This window comes from Panthera tigris, chromosome D2 (assembly GCF_018350195.1).
Source record: "Panthera tigris isolate Pti1 chromosome D2, P.tigris_Pti1_mat1.1, whole genome shotgun sequence".
Classification (NCBI taxonomy): Eukaryota; Metazoa; Chordata; class Mammalia; order Carnivora; family Felidae; genus Panthera; species Panthera tigris.
Genome location: NC_056670.1, coordinates 72,074,415 through 72,094,534, shown reverse-complemented (window position 1 = coordinate 72,094,534; position 20,120 = coordinate 72,074,415). Strand labels below are relative to the sequence as shown.

General features: G+C 43.6%; 1 protein-coding gene across 3 annotated transcripts in view; it reads left to right on the top strand.

The window, feature by feature from the left end:
- The window catches only part of GFRA1 (GDNF family receptor alpha 1), a 214,435-nt gene that overhangs the window by 45,242 nt on the left and 149,073 nt on the right, over window positions 1–20,120 (top strand). For 2 of the 3 annotated variants that reach the window (XM_042960603.1, XM_042960601.1), the window contains exon 4: window positions 15,750–15,764. The exons of the other annotated variant lie outside the window; for it this stretch is intronic. In XM_042960603.1, the coding sequence (XP_042816537.1) occupies window positions 15,750–15,764 (15 nt within the window). The remainder of the gene's footprint in view (window positions 1–15,749; window positions 15,765–20,120) is intronic. 3 annotated transcript variants of the gene reach the window in all.

The window sequence follows — 20,120 nt, the reverse complement described above, 5'->3', positions numbered from 1 at the left end:
TCAAGTATGAGGTTTTCAAGATCCATCCATATTGTAGCATGTATTAGTTACTTCCTGCCTTTTTATTGCCAAATAATATCCCATTGTTTGGATATACCACATTTTGTTTATCCATTTGCCGTTTGAGGACCAGTGGGATTGTTTCCATTTTTTTTTTTTTTTTTGGCTATTGTGACTAATGCTGCTGTGAACATTTGTGTGTAAGTTTTTGTGCAGATATGTTTTCCTTTCTTTTGGATGTATACGGAGGACTGGTCTGGCTGGATGATATGGTAACTCTGTATTTAACCATTTGATGACATGCCAGACTCTTCTCCAGAGTCTGTATTTTTACATTCCCAGCAGCGTTCTGGTTTCTCCTGATCTTTGGTAACGCTTGTTATTGCCTGTCTTTTTGATTATAGCCATCCTAGTGGGTATGAAGTGTTCTATCACTGTGGTTTTGATTTGTATTGCTCTGATGCCTAATGACGTTGAGCATCTTTCCAGGTTCTTATTGGCCCTTTGTATCCCTCTTGTGGAGAAATTTTTATTTAGGTTTTTTGCCTCTTTTAATTGGGTTATTGGTCTCTATTTTTGAGTTGTAATCATTCTCTGCATAGTCTTGATGTAAATGCCTTATCAGATATGTAATTTGCAATTATTTTCCATAGTTTTGTGAGTTGTCTTTTCACTTTCTTGATGGTGCCCTTTGAGACATAATTTTTTTGAAGATGTAATTGGCTTTATTAAGTGCCTCATGAATTGGTCGACGTTTTATCTAGCAAGTAGGGAGATGCTCCCTGAGACACAAAATTTTTAATTTTGCAGATGTTCAGGTTGTCTGTGTTTTCTTTCAATGCTTACGATTTTCTTGTCATATTGTCATACTGTTGTCGGGGTGCCTGGGTGGCTCAGTTGGTTAAGCGGCCGACTTTGGCTCAGGTCATGATCTCGCAGTCTGTGAGTTCGAGCCCCGTGTCGGGCTCTGTGCTGACAGCTCAGAGCCTGGAGCCTGTTTCAGATTCTGTGTCTCCCTCTCTCTGACCCTCCCCCGTTCATGCTCTGTCTCTCTCTGTCTCAAAAATAAATAAACGTTAAAAAAAAAAATTAAAAAAAAAAAAGAAAGAAACTGTTGTCTAATCCAAAATCACAAGGGTTTATCCCTATGTTTTCTTTTAAGAGTTTTATATCTTTAATCCATTTTGAGTTAACTTTTATATATGGTATGAAACAAGGTTTCAATTTTTACATGTAGCTATTCAGCCGCCCCATCACTATTAGTTGAAAAAAATTTTTTCCCCTCATTGAATTGTCTTCTCAAAATTCAGTTGATCATAAATGTGAGTGAGGATTTTTCGCTGGGCTCTCAATTCCATTCCATTGATCTGTGTGTCTAACTTTATACCCATCACACACTGTCTTGATTACTGTAGCTTTGTAGGAAGTTTTAAAGTTGGGAAGTATGAGTGTTCCAACTTTGTCCTCGTTTTTCAAGACTGTTTTGGTTCTTTAAGATCCCTTAAGATGTCATAGGACTTTTAGAATCTGCTTTCAAGTTTCTTCAAAGAAAGCTGGATTTGATAGGATTTTTTCTGAATCTGTAGATCAGTATGGGGAGTATTGCCATTTTTTCAACTATCAATTAAGTTGCCTGGTCTAGAATTTTATATTCATGAAACCACACAATAAGTATTCTTTTGTGTAAGACTTCTGCTCATTATATTAATGAGATTCATTCATGTTGTTGTGTATATTACTAATTCCATTTTTTTATATTGTAGAGTAGTATTCTGTTGTATGAACATACTTCACATCTGTTTATCCATTCTCCCATCGATGGACCTGTGGACTATTTCTAACTGTTAAGAACATTTACGTACAAGTTGTTTTCGTGGCTCTGTATTTTCATTTCTCTTGAGTGAATCCCTAGGAGCAGAATTGCTGGATCATGGTGTAGGTATATGTTTAGTTTTATAGGAAATTACCAGATCTTCCCCCGAGGTAATGCTATTTTACACTACAACTAGCAATTGGAGGAGAGTTTCAGATGCCATTTATTAATCCTCACTGACATTTGATGTTGTGAGTCTTTTTAATTTTAGCCATTCTGGTGGGTACATAGTGATATATTATTGTGGTTTTAATTTGCATTTCCCTTATGACTAATGATGTTGGACACTTTTCTTATGTGCTTATTGATCACTTTGTGAAGTGTCTGTTCAGATATTTTACTCACTTAAAATGTTGGGTTGTTTGTCTTTTTATTAGCGAGTTGAAGGAGTTCTTTACAAATACTGGATGCCAGATCTTTGTTAGATACAGGATTTGTGAATATTTCTCTCCAAAATCGCTTATTACTCATTTTCCTAATGGCATTCTTTATTGAGCAGGGTTTTAAAATTTGATGAAATTGAATTCATTTTTTCTTTTATTGCTATTTCTTTCAGTGTACTATCTAAGAAATCTCTATGTACTCCCAAGTCACTAGAATATTTTATGTTTTTTTCTAGAAACATTATAGTTTTAGCATTTACTTATAGGTCTAAGATCTATCATGAATTTTTGTGTATGGTGAGAAGTAGGAGTCTAAGTTTATTTTTCTCCATATGGATGTTCCGGTGCCATTTGTTAAAGATACATGCCTTTCCCCACTGGATTGAATCGACTCCTTTGTCAACAATCTAATGATTGTAAAAATGCAGGTTTGTTTCTGGGCTCCCTGTTCTGCTTTATTGATCGACTTGTCTGTCTTAATGCCAGTAACACTCTGTGTTGACTACTGTGGCTTTATTATATGTCTTGGAGTTGAGTAGTGTCAGCCCTCTGACTTTGCCTTTTTTTTTTTTTTTAAAGACTGCTGCCTATCCTAGGTACCAGTGTTTCTTATAAATTTTAGAATTGGCTAATCATTTCCTACAAAAAGTCTGGTGGAATTACTATTGGGATCCTGTTGGATCTATAGATCAATTTGGGGAGAACCAATATCTTGACATTACTGAGCCTTCCAGTGTATGAATACAGCATGTATCTCTACTTCTTTAGGTCTTCTCTGACTTCTCATGAGCCCATTTTGTTTTTTCTGAGTCACTTGTCCTGTTGGTTCCTTTTCTCTCATTTCTTCCTTTCGGAGTTCTTCAGCGCAGGAGTGACGAAGGAGTGTCCTACAGTTGTGATTGCCGGTGGGATCTCTGGCAAATTAACTTACTATTTAAAAGAGGATGAGGATGATATTTCATTCACAGAGTTCGGGAAGTATTATATTAAATATTTAGGTTAAGTCCTTAGAAATAAAGGCTCCGCAAAGGTTGACTTTGTTTAGGACTGCCCTTCACCGTCCAACTCAGCTTGTATCTGGTCCATGAAGTCCCGTTCTTGAAATATCTCTTTTCTTCACTGTTCTGTTTTATTCTTCTTGTAGAATTTAACACTTTTGCCTTGAGCGTGTCTGATGCTTCTTTTATTGTAAGCTTCCTGTAGGATCTGGACTTTAGTTTCCTATAGGTCCATTGATTGTTCATTATAGTGTATCAGCTTCAGTGAACACTAACAAAGCATCAGAAAATTTAAGTTTATTTTTTCTGAGTGCAGTTGCATCCATTATCTTATGTTTTCCTTGATGACATAATGAAGGCTGCTTTATCCTCAATTACAGGTGAGGAAACTGAGGCATTCCAAGAGGGACTAGGTACCAGCCATGACCAGTTAGGGGCAGAGCTAGAACTAGAAGCCAGATTCTGGACTTGAAGAATAATAACCATGATGCTGGAAAAAATGCATATATACATATCTATGTATGTATATGTATGTGTGTGTGTGCGTATGTGTGTGTGCACACATATACATGTATTGTGTGTGTGTGTGTGTGTGTGTGTGTGTGTGTAGAAAGCATGCTTAAAATTTCTTAAGCTCTGTAAGATGTTGGAATCCTTTTTTCAGGGCAAGCCAACCACACAAATCCTTCGTGAAAATGACATTTACATTTCATGACTGTGTTGAGCCAGTGAATAATGTCGTACAGGTTTAAAAGAATCTTAAACTGCCAAGCGAACTTCCCCTTCTCCTTTTGAAAAGCTACTCAGTGGGGTATGATGTGTGGTAACAACATTTACTGCTCGCCGGCTCTTCTTCACAAGGATAAAAATTGACAGCCGCAGAGGTTTTTTAAAAGGTGTCCTCAGCTCTCTGGGTCCTCTGCCCCTTGGAAATGCCCGGTTCTATTGTAGAAGAGCCCAGCCCAGTGTGAGGTCCCTCCGTGTGCGGCCAGGACGTGGGCCCATGAAGAGAGAGGAGCCACGTTATCTACACCGAGCCTGTGAGTGGGTGACTTCAAACAAATGTACTGCTTTCCAGAAGAAAGACCCGCGCTCTGAAAGATTCATGGAGTGCCTATGGTGCACATTTAATTACTCGCTCCCACCTCCCTCTGCAAAATACTAGCATTTATGTGATAGAGAGTGTGGGGCAATACTTTAGGGTTTAATGTTTGCTCACATAATAAACATTGATCCTGCTTCCTCAGGAATGAGTACGACTAGGAGAGAATGAATGCCCCTTTGCTGGACATGTTTTTTCCTATTGTTCCCCTGGGCTGCATCATTCGATGCCAGGGGGCTGGTGGCCATGGGGAGTAGCCTTTTTGCTTTTAGATCCAAGCGAGTACATTTTATTCCTCTATTCCCTGCTTCTACTAAGTGCCTTCTGTGTGCCGGGTGCTGTGTTAATAAGGCTCTAGGGGCTAGGGCCGCCTGGGTGGTTCAGTCGGTTAAGTGTCTGACTTCGGCTCAGGTCATGATCTCACAGTTTGTGAGTTCGAGCCCCGCGTCAGGCTCTGTGCTGACAGCTCAGAGCCTGGAACCTGCTTTGGATTCTGTGTCTCCCTCTTGCTGTGCCCCTCCCCTGCTCATGCTCTCTCTCTCTGTCTCAAAAATAAATAAAGATTAAAAAAAATTTTTTTTTTATTTTTTTTAAAATTTTTCTTTTTCAACGTTTTTTATTTATTTTTGGGACAGAGAGAGACAGAGCATGAACGGGGGAGGGGCAGAGAGAGACGGAGACACAGAATCGGAAACAGGCTCCAGGCTCCGAGCCATCAGCCCAGAGCCCGACGCGGGGCTCGAACTCACGGACCGCGAGATCGTGGCCTGGCTGAAGTCGGACGCTTAACCGACTGCGCCACCCAGGCGCCCCTAAAAAAATTTTTTTTAAAGGCTTTAGGGAATGGATGTGCCTTAATCCTCCTAAAAGCTTCTGTGATTCCCATTGTATTGGATGGTGATGCGGAGCCTTAAAGAGGGCAGCTAACTTTGCTGGTGGCAGAGCCAGGGTCACAGCTCAGGCACTGGGACTCCAGAGCCCATATGTGTCCTGCCAGCACTGGCTCCCCCCCCTCCCCCCACCACTCTCCCTCTGTCCCCCCACCTCCCACTTCCTCCTCTTCCCGAATCCTAGAAGGATGACAGCTGCATTAGGTGCACGAGTCTCTGTAGCTCAGGTGTATGTCCTTGTGTTGGACTGTCCTCCCTTCCCTTGACCTCTTCTTGGAATTCTTCTCATCTGGCTCTGCGTCTTGTCCCCGTGTCCTTATCTTACCTTAGCTGTTGCCATAAACCTACTGAGATAGTTGCATTTTTTTTTTTCAAAAAAGAGTATTTGTAATGTTTTTAAAAAGTCAGGGCTCACCTAGGTGGTTTCTGCAATTGGACTCAAAATCCATATGACGATAAAGGCAGAGAAAAAAATGTGGTTGGGGTTCCAGAAACAGGGGAGTTTAGATATGAAAAGGTATTATGGATAGGGCTCAAGTTAACTCCCTGGGGGTGTTTGAGGGAATGAGGTACTTTAACTGTTGTCCTTCGTGTGGAGGGACAGTTGGGGGCATTCATTAAGACACAGTGTAGCACCGTGGTTAAGAGTTGGGCTGTGAAGCCAGACTGCTTGGGTCGAATCCCAGATCACTTGCTTCCCCGTGACCTTCGGTAACTTTAGCTAACCTCCCTGAGCCTCTGTTTCTTTATATGTAAAATGAGAGTAATAATGATTGCTAACTTTTAGAGTGACTGAGAGGATTAAGGCAGTCTGTGTAAAGAACTTGAAATAGTGGGCGATCTACTGAAGGCTCTGAAAACATATCAGTTATTATTAACGTTAAGATGTGTCTACCACACTCTGATATTTTGCCTTGGACTTTGGGACTTCAATGGACATCATGGTGCTTTCAGCTTAGCTGCTTAGCTGCAGAGGAAGAGAGAGAAAAGGACAGGTATGTATTAGTACACCAGGGAGATGTGCAGGTGGTTGGGGGTGCATGGCAGAGTCCCTAGGAAGGATTTCAGGAATGTTCAAGATAGAACTGTAGACCCGGAAAGGACTGCAGGAGTTTTCCAGTCCAACTGTCTTTGGGATCTAGAGCACTTAAATGGCTTGTCCACATTTATGAAGAGGAATTATGGTAGAACCAGGCCAGAACCTGTACCTCCTGAAACTGAGGTTGGGCCAGAGTGTATTGCGTGGCCGAACCTCCTCCTTGAAGACGTGGGCCAATTTGCCGAAGCATATTTACTTCCCAAATCATCCTAATCAGCAATGCTTGATGTTGGGGGCGGCTTCTCTGAACTCAGACTTTAATTGTCTCTGGCTCCTGGGAGCTCTCCTGATAGTAATTTGTGCCAACCCATCAGAATAATGATGATGGCCATTGTCTTATGTTTACTTTAAAGTTGTCTATCCTGGTAATGATCACCTGGCAAAGAGAGAGACTTATCCTGTTGGACATCTGTAAATATCTAGTTTGAATTTAGAAAACTGGGCAACCAATCCAGTTAAAGCCTGGCGCTTGGAGACCTGCCTGAGGAATGCATGGGTGATGAAGTTACCCAGTTGGCTTGGAAAGAGCATCTTTTATGTTGGGTGGGGGCCATAGAAATTGATTCAGGAAGGCATGAGAACCTTAAAGATTTCAGATGGTTTATAATTTATCTGTAATGGGAAAAATGCTCTACTGAGATAATATCTTGGGATAAATTTGAAACCACCAGCTGTATTATGGATGTGTTTGTGGATGTATGTGAATTGCAGGGAATGAAATTTTTTTTTTCTGTGAATGTAATTTAGCGTGGATAAGATGACGAATTAGCAGTATGCAATAAGAGCCCATTTGATATAATGTGTGTAATTTTAAACTTAAAACCATCATGCTTTAGAACTGGAAGGGACCTCAGAGATCAAACCGGTTTGTAGCTAGAGGAACTGAATCCCAGAGAAGATGAGTGGTTTTGCCTCGAGTGTGAACTAGAATCCAGATATTTAGACTATTGTGTTTGGAGACTTTTTAGAACATAAGGCTTGATTGCCGCAGGCTCATTTTTTTTTTTTTTAGCAATAATGGTCTTATAGCATTGCTAATCAGAGCCAAACTGATTTCTTCTGGAAGGTGGACTGATGCTTCAGCCCTTTGCATATGTGGATGCTTAATAAAAAATACTTTCTGTGATCCCCCCCTCAATTAATACTCAATTATGTAAGTTTAGGGAAATTCGAACAATATTATTTATCGAACTCCGTTGTTCGAGCTTTTAATGTGGCTTCTTATGATTTCTCAGTTAGCGGATTTAAAAGAATTCAGAGAAAGTCATGTATGCTTTTCAAAGAAAAACATTGGTTGCTAGAGGGATTGAGTTTAATATAGTTTCATATCATAGAGGTTTTAATAATGCAGTCTAAAGTATTTGTACATGAATTCATTAAGCCCAGATTAGTCTTATTATAATTACTCAAAAAGTAATTCAATTTAAGAGAAAACATTTTAAATGGATATAAAATACACTGTTACCCGGGAAGCCATACTGTTCTACTTTATCAGCACCATAAAGTACTAGCAGATTTGAACATAACTTTCACAGTATACAGAATGCAATCATAAAAAGTATTATTCCTAAATCTATTTTTTTATGTTCTTTCAGTAGTTAAGAGCTTTATCCCTCTGTGCTAGGAATGAGATATACTAAGGATAGCATGTCATAAAAATCTTAGGGACTTTCTAGCTTGCATTGAGTGCACTGCCTTCCCCAAGTCAGTGCAGGGTGATGTGTTACAGGCACACGGCCTAAGATTGATGTTGGTAGCACATTCTTTAGAAAATGTAGCAGGAAGCTACTTCGGGGCTTTAAAAAATTTCTTTTCTGACTCACAAATACTAAAAGATGTTTACTGAGTGCCATGTGCCTTCAGAGGTACGCCAATGACGGGCTAAGTATTGGTCTTCGTTTCCAACATGATACAAGGTGAGGAGAGGCCAGGAGCAAGGAAAACCATAGAACTTTCCCTAGCCTGCATCCACAGTGAGACGGAGAAGAAAGAGGGGGAGAGATACAAGGCCCACCTGCATGAAAGAATGGGCTAGTTTTTGGCATCGAGGGCTGGAGACTGAGGAGTGAGGCCTTGCAGCTAGTGCTTAATAACCAAGAATCACAGGGCTGTGTTCAGTTTGAGCCGCCTGAGTGTGCCTGGGGGGAACCGGGGGAGCATGGAAATGGGCTGTGTGGCCACAGGGCTGCCTGAGCTGTCTGGCTTTGGAGACGCAGAAAACTAATCACAGCTCCTGTGTGGTGCCATTGAGGCCAAGCCAGGAGCTCTGGAGGAGTCTTTGCTCTGGCTGTGCTCCAGGAGAGCACAGACTTGCACCTGGATAGGAAGGAGCTTAAGTGGCTTATTGTATTCAAACTTAAAAAATTATTTAATAAAGCAGCAACCCCCCCCCCATTTTTTTTTAAGGCAAATTCTTCATAGAACTCCACTGTCCCTGGCAGTGTGGGTCTCAATTGAGACCCCTGGCAGAGTGGGTCTCAATTCCGCTGCCCCCATGCAGTCCCTACCTTCTTGGAACCCTGGGCCTCATGGAGCATGGCTTCAAGCATGGATGAAAGCCCAGGGCAGGGCTGCATGAGCCCTTTACATCGTGGCCTTGAGAAATAATGACAGGTCCAGAGGAGCTAGGCAACGTCAGAGGGGTGAGTGGCACCATAAAGAAAGACCAGGCCTGGCTTTCTGCAATTTCTGGGTTTTAATCACAACCCTTTAGATCATCAGGATGTTACTGGATCTCGGTCTCTGATATAAAACATCAAAAATCATTCATTCATTAGGGGGGGAATTGCTCCAGAGTTTCTTAATGGCATATAGCTGCATGACAATAAGGAGTTAAAACGATCATTTTATTTTAATGGATTTTTTTTCTCTTCTGATACTTTTACAGTCCTATATAAGTCACAAAGTCTTTTCAAATGGTAAGCAATCAATATATGTGTGTTGACTAATAATCCTACAATGTATAGAATATTTCTGAGTACCAGTTATTGTGAATTTTTATATGCATTACTCATTTAATCTCCATAGCAATTTATGAGGTAGCACAGAAATTAGCTATTGTTATCATCTGTGTGTTGCTGATGAGAAATGCAAGGCTTGGGGAAGTTAAAGTAATTTTCCCAAGATCGCACAGTCAGACGTGGAACCAGCTCTGACTTCGAGACCTGAGCTCTTTGCTGTCCTGTTCTACTGCTTGTTATTATAATAACATTAACTTTCACTTATTGAACGTGTACCGTAAACCAGCTACTCTGTGCTAATTGTTTTCCATGTATCTGGGTTGTCCCTTTGAATTCTAAACGAAAGTTTTATTATCTCCGTTTTCTAAATGAAGAGACCAAGACCCGGAGAGAGGGCTTAAATAGCCAGCCCAAGATAGCCAGGATGGTGAACTAGCAAGGATTTGAACTTAGTGTTATTTGATGCTAAAGTCCGTGTCCTCTGTTTTGCTTAAATTATTCCAGCTTGATCCTCGTGATAGCTGCAGGGGAGAGAAGAAGCTTCTCTCTCCCATCCCTGTCTTCTAGATGAGAACATAGTCTGCGAGAGGTCTCCTCCTTGGTTTCCATCTGGTCGAGGGGCCAGGGCCCAGTCTTAGGTCATGGGATCCAGTGGCCATGGTTATGCGGTAACATGACACTGGATTGTATTTGGGAGAGAAGGAGTTAACCCAGCTCTCCTTGGGAAGCACGCCTGCCATTTTTGGACCTCAGTTTTGTGAGTGTCCAGCACAGCTACTCTGGAGTGCTGGTATTCGACAAGAGAGGAGGCATTGGTGGGCCCACTTTTCAACAAAGAAAAGAAAGGATTCTCTTCATTCACAGAGTTTTTATAGAAATGTAGAGACTGAATTCTAGTTGCCCTTCCTATTGATGTACATGAAATCTGGTTTTTGAAATCTGGCGAAGGGAGAGCTCAGCTGATCTTGAAGCTGATTTTGGTTGATGGTGTACCTCACCCCATTCGAGGAAGCAGTGTTCATTTCAGCTGTTCTCTGTGTCTCTCCCTTTGCCCCTGGTTAGTTGGGTCCTGGTAAAATTTGCAGTGCTTTACTGTAAAAGCACTTGTACTTGAAAGAGAATTTTCTTTCTGTAGCTCAAACCACAGGAGGACTCACAAGACAGCTATCTCCCCAGGTGAGACTTCTTAAATGGGAGTTAAGTGCATGCATTTTCAAGAAACTAAACTCCCCTCATATATAATTTAACCTAGAAAAGAAAGCAAAATTGAGAGAGTAGTATGATTACATTGTTTGAGAACTGGTAACTTTACCTCCCCCCGTCTCGTGGAAGTCAGGCACACTTTCTCTGTTTGGCATATCTTCAGTGCCGTGGGGTGTGGGCTGAGTCTGATGTTGTAATAATAGTGAAGTTTTCTCTAACCATCTCCATGGACTGTGGATTGAAATAGTAAATTATTCCTAGCAGGCTCAATGGGCAATGAGACTGCCATCCAGTTCTCCTCATAAAATAAAGCAATAGATAAATAAAGGAGAGCCAACTCACTTAACCCGCGTGGCTCTGTGCACTGCTAATTATTAACCCAGGCGCAGGAGAGGGGTTCACCCAGAGTGTAGTTAAATCATTTTTAATAGAGGTAAACACTAGCCATGTGGATGAGTAGGCACTCAAGAAAGTTTTTAATCAGCAACGTTTAGGAATCACCCAGTCTAATTGCCATAACTTATTAATAATAATAAGTAATCCAGTCTTTTTATGGCCCCTGTCTCTGGAGGACTCAGTGCATTAAAGAACTCTAGGGTGTGAATTCTCTCAGTGACTGTGGGGGAGGGGGACAAGTACCCTTGATGCTCATTCCTAACGGAAGAAACTGGGCATCAAGCTAAGACAGACAAATATGAGCTCCTTTTTATTTTCTTCTCCCCACATCTGAGTCGCCATCTTACACATGGCCTTTCATCTATCTATAGGACCAGAATGGCTCCGGGGGGTGGGGCTGGGGCTGGGGCTGGAGAACAGGCTTTCTTTGTTCCTGTGACTGATTGAGGGAGGTGAGTGTGAGCAGACCTTTGTCTGAAGGAGTTTATTTCCTCTGCACAAGTGTCCCTAGTGTCCTTTGGGCTCAACCTGACTGTGGCTGGGTGGGTGTTGGTGACTCCCAGCCCCGTGCTTGTGTGATTTCCCATTCCTGGGAAAGCAGGAAGGATGGCACTGAGTCTCACTCTCAGAGTGATTCTTAACGGCAGCTGACGGGAGAATGTGTCTGTAAATTATCCCACTGAACCTGCCCAACACCAGGGCGTGGGTGTTAAAATATCTCCAGCTCATCAGCAAGGAACTTCAAGTGCAGAGTGTGTAAGTGATTGACTCCCAGATAATTCTGAGTGATTGGTTACACTAAAAGGAGAATACGTCACTCAAATGTGAGGGCCTTTTGAGTTTTATAAGTGACTAGTCCCTATGGCTTGGGGATTAGGGGTGATGGACATGAAGGTGGTAAGAGTATTCCTGTAGCTAATACCCTCTGAGGTCCAGAATTTGGGGGAGGTAAAATGTACCCAAACAGCACAGGATTTACAGTCTTCTCACTTACTTTCTGTTCTTCTGCCCGTGAATCATTGGAGCCTGAGCCTGGATGGCTGTTTCAGTCTAGACAAGTGAAACTTTAAAGAAGGTACCCAAGCCATTATTATACAGAGCAAAGAGCTAACTAATGCTAAGAGCGGAATGATTTATGCCACAGACTACAAAAGACATAAATTTAGAGTGTAAATTACAAGATAACTCATGTGCAAAATTGTTGCAATATTTATACTGGTGTTTATTAAAATTTACATTTGAATAAAAAGGTGCAAAATGTAAATGAAGCTGAAAAAGGTTTTTTTTTTTAAATTTTAAATAGCTTATACAAAATTCAAGAGTGTTTCTTGGAATAGAGGATATGAGTAGTACTCTATGCAGGTTTGTCTGCTAAAGCGTGAAATATACAATGAAACGGGAAGGAATAGGGTCACTAAATCCCTGCCTGAATTTCCTCCCTCCCTGCCCACTGATACTTTCCAGTGATTCAAATCACTACTGAATTTCAAAGGAAGTGCTCCCTGTCAAAAGCCATGGATAGGAGGTTGAGGATCGGGGACGGATGTCGAGACTGGATCCGTGTTTAAAAGACTAATCTTATTTCACTGATATTTTCAAGGTTGGAAATTTTTGTCTGCATTCATTAGAGGAGAATGATAAATCTCTAATTTGTACTTTGCTAATAATAGGGATGAGCTTTTGTGCTTCATTAAGGTTAAATGAATCTCATGTAGTCCTGGCTGAATCTTTAGTGCCTTGTGTGACCTTGGGAAATATCTCCTTCTCTGGGACTCAGTTTCCTCCTCTGCAAATTAAGGGGTTGGACCAGATGAGTGCTAAGACACACCAGCCCTTTTTCCTTCCCTCCTGTGTGGGCTCATACCATGCCAGTCATTGAGGATCCACAAAGGTGATTAAGACCCATGACTCTTGTCCTCGGGAGCTTGTGGTCTATATAAATAACGAACTATAAGATGAGCTATAATTGCAAAGTGCGCAATTTACTCTAGGAGCAGAGAGGTGGAAACAGAGACTTCCCTCTCTGTGGGGATAGGCACTGAGAGGCTTCACAGTGGCTGTGACATTTGAAGGCTGAGGAGGAGAGCCACTCCAGGTGTGCAGGCTGGTCCGAGGGTGGGTGGTATGGACTGCGTGTTCCAGGCAACAGATGCATGTGATGGGTATATTTAGGGAGCTGCGCATGGTCCTTCTCATAGTCTCCGGACAATGTTGAGGCATGGCGGGTGAGTGCCGTCCTTCCGCTGCCGTGTCGGAACTTGTACCAATGATGAATGACGGAGGTTAGAAAATAATAGATAGTGTATATAAGTTAGGGCAGAGTCAAAGTTGTCCTGGAATGGCACCGATATGCCCATTTACATCCCAATTAGCTTTCGTGAGCGTGAGGGATAGGGTGGTGTTTCAGCCAATTGCCTGGGTCCTGTGAGCCTGCAACCTGACATAGCTGTGCCACAGCCTGCGTATGCCCTTGGGAGTGTGTGTATTGTGTATGAACGACACCCTTCGCGAGGGTCACAGCTACGCCAGCGGAATGAAGACCGTTCCCACAGGTATTCCCCTCCTTGCGGTCTGTTTAATCCACTCAGGTGTGCATCTCATCTGCACCTTTTATGGGCTCTCCACTCTCTGTGACCTCGTAGGAGCCGATGTGTAGCTCCTGGCGGCAAATGTAGATGTTGATGGTCCAGTTCTTCTTTAGTTTCCAGTATGAAAATAAAGTTTTAAAATTCGGATTATGGACGTAAGGCATGGTCAGTGTTACAAATTAAAGTCGTACAGAAATGCTTACATAGGATTTCAAAAAGTGACCCCAGATCCCATCACCCGAAGACCAACATTTCCATGACGGTCTTTCTTCACGGAGATAAACGCTCGCACATGCTTGCGTACGCATTCGTAAGTGGTTTCGGGACACGTGTTCCCTGTTGCTGGCTGATTTTTTTCATTCAACAGTAATCAAAGTCTTTAAATAAAGATTTTCAATGGCTGCACCATAATCCATTTTGTGGGATATATTATTTTTGGTTTGATTCCCTGTAGATAAATAGGCAAAAATCACTGTTTTGCCTGTATACACAATGCTGTGATAAACGTCCTTATAGACTCATTTTGTACCTTTACTTATTTCATTAGATTAAATTCCTGGAAGTGGTACTGTCAGGTCAAGGACTATATATTTAACATTTTCTTACATATCGTCAAGCTATCTTCCAGAAGTTTTGTACCTGCCTACCACCCCATTAGCAGGGTAGGAGCGGGCTCATGTCTGGGTGGTGCTGTGTTCCTACCAGCACTGTATTCAACCTTAAGTTACTGAATGAGAAATATGAACAGATGAGAGAACTTTTGGGGTGACTGGGAGGCAGTTGAGAACAGAATAAGCCTGAATGCACATCTGAGATGTTGAGAACAGAATGAGCCTGAATGCACATATGAGATGTCAGAAAAGGGGCGCCTGAGTGGCTCAATCGTTTGAGTGTCCGACTTCGGCTCAGATCATGATCTCGTGGTTTGTGGGTTCAAGCCCTGTGTCGGGCTCAGTGCTGACAGGTCAGAGCCTGGAGCCTGCTTCAGACTCTGTGTCTCCCTCTTTCTCTGCCCCGCCCCGCTCACTCTCTCGCTCGCTCTCAAACATTAGAACATTTTTTTTTTTTTTAAAAGATATCAGAAAGGACCTGGCGTATGCATAAATGTTCACCAAAAGACATGTACAAAGATATTCATCACAATTCCTAATTGTCAAACACTGAAAACAATCCATCAACATTACAAAGGGAAAATAACTTAGGATATAATCACACAGTGGAATAATATATGGCAGTGAGAATGAGTGATATGCTGTGTGGAGCGTGGATGATTCCCACAGTCACTGCGGAGCAAAAGGCAGACAGTGTGAGTGCATTTCTATGAAGATTAAAAACAGGAAGAAACAAATGTAAGGTAGAAGGCATGCCAGTGGTTACCAGTAGAGGGATATTAGTGACTGTTTGTTTATGCTTTTTGTTACCTGTATGTTTCCCAGTACTAGACATAGTGCTTGCTATATGGCCTCTCAAGTAATTGTTGAAAAAAAATAAAGTCACAGTTTTTCACCTTTTAAGAGACTTTGACCTAGGATAATAGGAAGATGTGGCATTATTAGTCGTGAGTTACATATGGAGAATTCATACAAATGTCTTTCTCTTTGATTTAAATAGGGAACCTTAGTATACTTGTAGAGCCTTCCTCTGTTTATTCTCTTGTGTGGCGTTGTTTTTGTGTTACTTGTAAACCAGGCAAGCACTTGGTAGTGGGTGAAAAGATGGGGTTTTGGAATCAGACATTTGGGTCCAATCCCCAGTCGATTGTTTCCTCCTCTGTGGCCTTGGATGAGTTTCCATGGTCTCGTTTTCCCCAATCTGCTGAATAAGGATGAGAATACAACCTACTCTAAAAGGTGGTTGTGAAAAATAATAATATTAATTTTAATAATAACCACCAAATTCTCTATGTTTACTACGTGCTGGTCACTGATGTAAGCTCTTAAAACAGAGGACGTAATTTGTTTGATCTTTCCAGTACTCCTGTCTATTTGTGGTTTAGGAAATGTAAGCCACAGAGGTAGTTAAATGTTGAGCCAGGATTTAAATCCAAGAGTTTCATTCCAGAGCCCGAGCTCTTAACCACTGCCTCTGAGTTAAGGGAAATATTGTACAAAGAGTGCCCAGCAAAGTCAACGTATGTTAGCTGTGATTATCATCATTGTCATTTGCAATATCATTATTAATATTTTTTCTCCTCTCTCTCTCTCTCTCTCTCTCTCTCTCTCCCCTCTCTTCCCTTGGTTTTTCACCCTCCTGGCAGATATTTTCCAGCAAGGTAAGTTCACTGTCGCCTGCCTGCTTTGCCACTGGCTGTGATCGTTTGGGAACAAGGGTGTCCTCTGTGGGCAGAGGGTTGTGGGGCTTCGCATTCTCTGTGGACTCATCACGGGGGCTTTAGGAGGCACCTGAGGATGATAGCTTCAGGTGGCCTGAAGTGCCATCAGCCTCTCTGGGCCTCTGCTGTCCGGCTTCTGCTTCCGGACCATACTTGGAGGTAGGGTGGGGGCTGGACAGTTTGGCCAGGAACACCGGGGAGAGTCATGGCCGGGTCTCTGTCAGGGAACGGGTAGGCTTGGGACGCGTGGGGCTGGTGAGGAGCAGGTGTCTCTGGGGGGTTCAGATAGAAGATCCCTGTCCCTCAGGGTTCTTGCATCAGGGCCGCCTGCTGCTTGGGCAGGGCTTCAGACGCCAGCTCCATGTGGAGGTTTCTTTGCTAAAGAAATGTATCCCTGTCCTGAGAGGAGGTGTAGGTAAGATCATGGCATGACACCTTCAACCCAGGTGTCCCTGGAAACCCCTCCAACTGTGCCTGTGACAGAGATGGAGCCAGGCGAGGGCATAGAGTGTCTTATCTGTTTTGCCAGCCAAGGTCATGTGTTCTGGGGAGTTGGAGATGGGAAGTCTAACTGCGTCTTCTGGTTGCGTGTTTTAGTCCTCACTGAGGATGCACAGCCCCTGTGCTCTGGGGTGCAGAGGGAGGCTCGTGGGCACAGCCTTGTTGTACCTGCCAGACACACGTTAAGGGAAGCCGCCTCTTCCCCCCCGCCCTTTTTTTTAGATCACAGTCTGAAACCACCCGGTAGGATCGGCAGGGCATGAACTATACTCAAGCTGGGCAATACGTTTGTGGCACGTGTTTGCTATGTCTTTCTTGAATCCAGGGCTGGCTTGGAATAAAAGACACTGGTTTAAAAATACATCTAGGCATCCCATAAATAGCTTCCGAATAATCTTACAGGCTTGATATTTTCACAACGATTATTTCAGCCCAAACATGCAGCGTGTGTTATGGAGAATGTCTGCCTGCTCTCTCCGATAGAAGCGCCGTTGTGGGTAACAATGAGGGGACTGTTGTGTTTGTCTTTTAAGAGTCTGGAGTCACAGACCTACTTTTATAAATAATTCATAAATCGCAACAAGCTATAAGTAATAAGTTCCATTTGGCTAGAGACTAAGAGATGAGCAAAATTGAAAAGGTGCCGTGACTGTTGATGTAGTGGGAGCCCTGTTGTCGGGGCCCCTCGGTGCAGTGTGTCTTCTTCCTTGACAAATTGGGGGTTCACGGTGACGCTCTGGGAGGAAAAGAGGTTTTCTTTTTTTTTTTTTTTTTGCCTGAGCTTGAATCCACTCACCAGCCGACGCTGAATTGCATTTCTCCTTTTGAGACACGAGGCACTTGAATTTGGGAAGTCTTCCTGGATCATGAGGGCTGAGGCCACCGGAGAGTGGGAGAGAAAAGGCTTGTAGCAGAACTGGCTTTTCTTCGAACGATTGTGAGCATTCACGGTTGTCATGGTTGGTATAAAAAATGGCTTATTAGGCTACCTATGTCAAGTTTGGCTCCTTTTATAATCAGTCATTCCATTTGATTGATGGGATTTGCCTGTCAGTAGCAATGATATGCAGAGCAAAAGTTATAATCATCTGCAAATCACTGGCTATCGGGACTTAATAGCATCTTCCAGAGACGGAAGCTGCTAGCACCCCGTTGCCCTGTGTGATGGTGGGCGGCAGCTCCTGTGTAAGATATTACCAGGATTTCGAATGCAGAGAATTGAACTTGCTTTTGTGAACAATTTACATGGCTCCGGCCTTACAGGACTGTTACATATGGAGGGACATTTCTCTGAAATGGTAGCAAAGAACCCACCAGCTGGTGCCCCTTCCTTACCTTTGTTTCCGGCCATTCTGCCAATGAAATTAATGCTCAGTAAAATGTGACAGTTAAAAGGTGTTGGATGGGGCATCTGGGTGGCTCAGTCGGTTAAGCGTCAGAGTCTGGATTTCAGGTCAGGTTATAATCTCACAGTCTGTGAGTTCGAGCCCTGCATCACGCTCTGTGCTGGCAGTGTGGAGCTTGCTTGGGATTCTCTCCCCCTCCCTCTCTCTCTGCTTCTCCCCCCATTCATGCTGTCTCTCTCTCTCTCTCTCTCTCTCTCTCTCTCAAAATAAATAAACTTGAAAAAATGTGTTGGTGACAGTCACATCAGACCAAGACAGAGGGTTCTGTGTCTTAGAGATAGTCGAAAACGTGACTACAGGATGTCTCCTGTGGTTGAAACTCTGTTCCAGAATTGTACCATTAATTTGTAACACGGGGGGCCAAGCATGGTGCTTGAAATAGACAGCCAGAAAGCTACGTGGCTTCAGATGAACAGAAACCACCGTGTCGTCGCTGAGGCCTCATCTACACACACGGTGGGAACTCCGGGTGTCTTTGGCCTCCTGACCGTGCCGTGGGCGTCCAGGCCCTGCCTGAGGAGTCACGGGCAGCTGCGGGAGACGCTGCTTTGCCATTGTGTTCTTCCGGCGGTGAGTGCATGAGGCCTGGCTGCCCCGAGGAGTGCCTGCCTGTTTGGGCCGCTGTGCACCGTGGCGGGCTGAAGAGGGAAGTAGCCTCACAAGTTGACAACATCAGACATTTCTCAGAGGAAACCGAAGTTATTTCCCCTGGATTGCATTATCTTTTATTTCACTACAGATCAATCTTGTTATAGTAGGTGACGGCTCAGCAGCTACCGCTGGGCCTTTCTTTGCGGTGTCCGTGCTGTGTGCACGTGGGGACGTGTTTCTCCCCCGCTTCTGTGCCATTTTATAGCTCGTTACATTGCTCTCTTCCGTAAAAGCCCCTTGCTGTGGCGGTTAGACCACAGGGCATGGGGAACTGTCAAGGACCAGTGGGCCTGCAGCTGGGCCTTCTGTCTAGATGAGTTCCAGGGCCACGGGGCTACATTTTCAAGGAGCCTTAATTGACCCGTGTTCTCTGTGGACAGCAGAGTCCGTGTGCCCCTGGATGGCTCTCAGAGATTCCAGAGTGCCATAGAACTGCCTTCCCAACATCAGATGCAATTGAAAATGCTGTATGTGCACACATGTCTAGAATCTTGAGTTTTAGAGCACTTTCATATCAATCGTTTAATAATGAAGCCAGGACCACACACACACACACACACACACACACGCACGCACGCACACACGCCTCATTTGAAGTTACTGAAGCACCTTTTGAATACTCCTCTAAAAGCTCAACCTTCAATCTGAAATTGAACAGAAACCGAGTGAGTGGCTTGGAAATCAGAGCAATGCCACTCAGCAGGGCATTTGAAAGCGTAAGTGGGCACAGTATAAAGACTTCACCATCGAGTTAATTCTCTGCTCTGTGCTGTGAACTGAAGTCCCTGATAGACTCTGAGCCCGAGGAGGCAGAGCGTTTCCTCCTGCTCAGTTCTCACCTGGAGCTGCGATCTTGCTATTTACGAGCTTTTTCTTTCGGCTCAAGTAATTTTTGATACCTCTCAAACATAGTGCACTTGTTTTTCCAGCGAACGGTATATATGTGCCAGGCACTTTCTAGGCCTTGAGGATAAGGGGATGGACACGACAGCGAAGGCTCTCTGCTCATGGAACTTACAGTCTAGCTTGGGGGGCACTGGCGCTCGGCATGCCAATAAACGAGCAACATAAATTCTGAGAGATGCGTGTGGTGAAGACAGAATCACAGGAGGGTGTGCTGGTGGCCAGGAGGGCTGGACGGGGCGGTTAGACAGTGCCCAGAAGGACCAGCTATTGGAGGATGTGGAGGAACCCCGATGGGCCAAGAACACCCCAGTGTTCCAGAAGGAAACCGGTATGGCTGGAGCTGACAAGTGAGGAAGAGCGTTGTGTGAAATGAACAGCGAGAAGAGGGCAGGAATGTAGTCTGGAGATCAGAGGAAGGAAGTCAGCAGTGGGTTTTAAGCAAAACAGTGGTGGGGTCCTATTTCCATTAAAAATTGCCATACTGGTTGCTATGCAAATGCATAAGGACAGTGTGTGAGAAGTTAAAACCGGGACCAGGGCTGAGCACTGAGCCGGCTCAGGTGGGGCTGAGGTGGTGGGGGGGAGGGTTCTGCCCGCAGGCCCTAAGCATTCCCCTTAGTGGGTCTCTGCGACCCCATTCCCGGCCAGCTTGCCTCCACCAAGTGTCCCATTTTTTGCCCGCTTTACCTGTGGGGAGTAACATGCCCATAACTGACACCTCCTCTCCTTAAGGCTGTGCAGGTTTTGCTCATCAAGGGGATCGTTAACATGCTCCTATACATATCTTTAGATTTTTAAAAAGCCACCTTTCTCCAGTGTACGTATACATGTC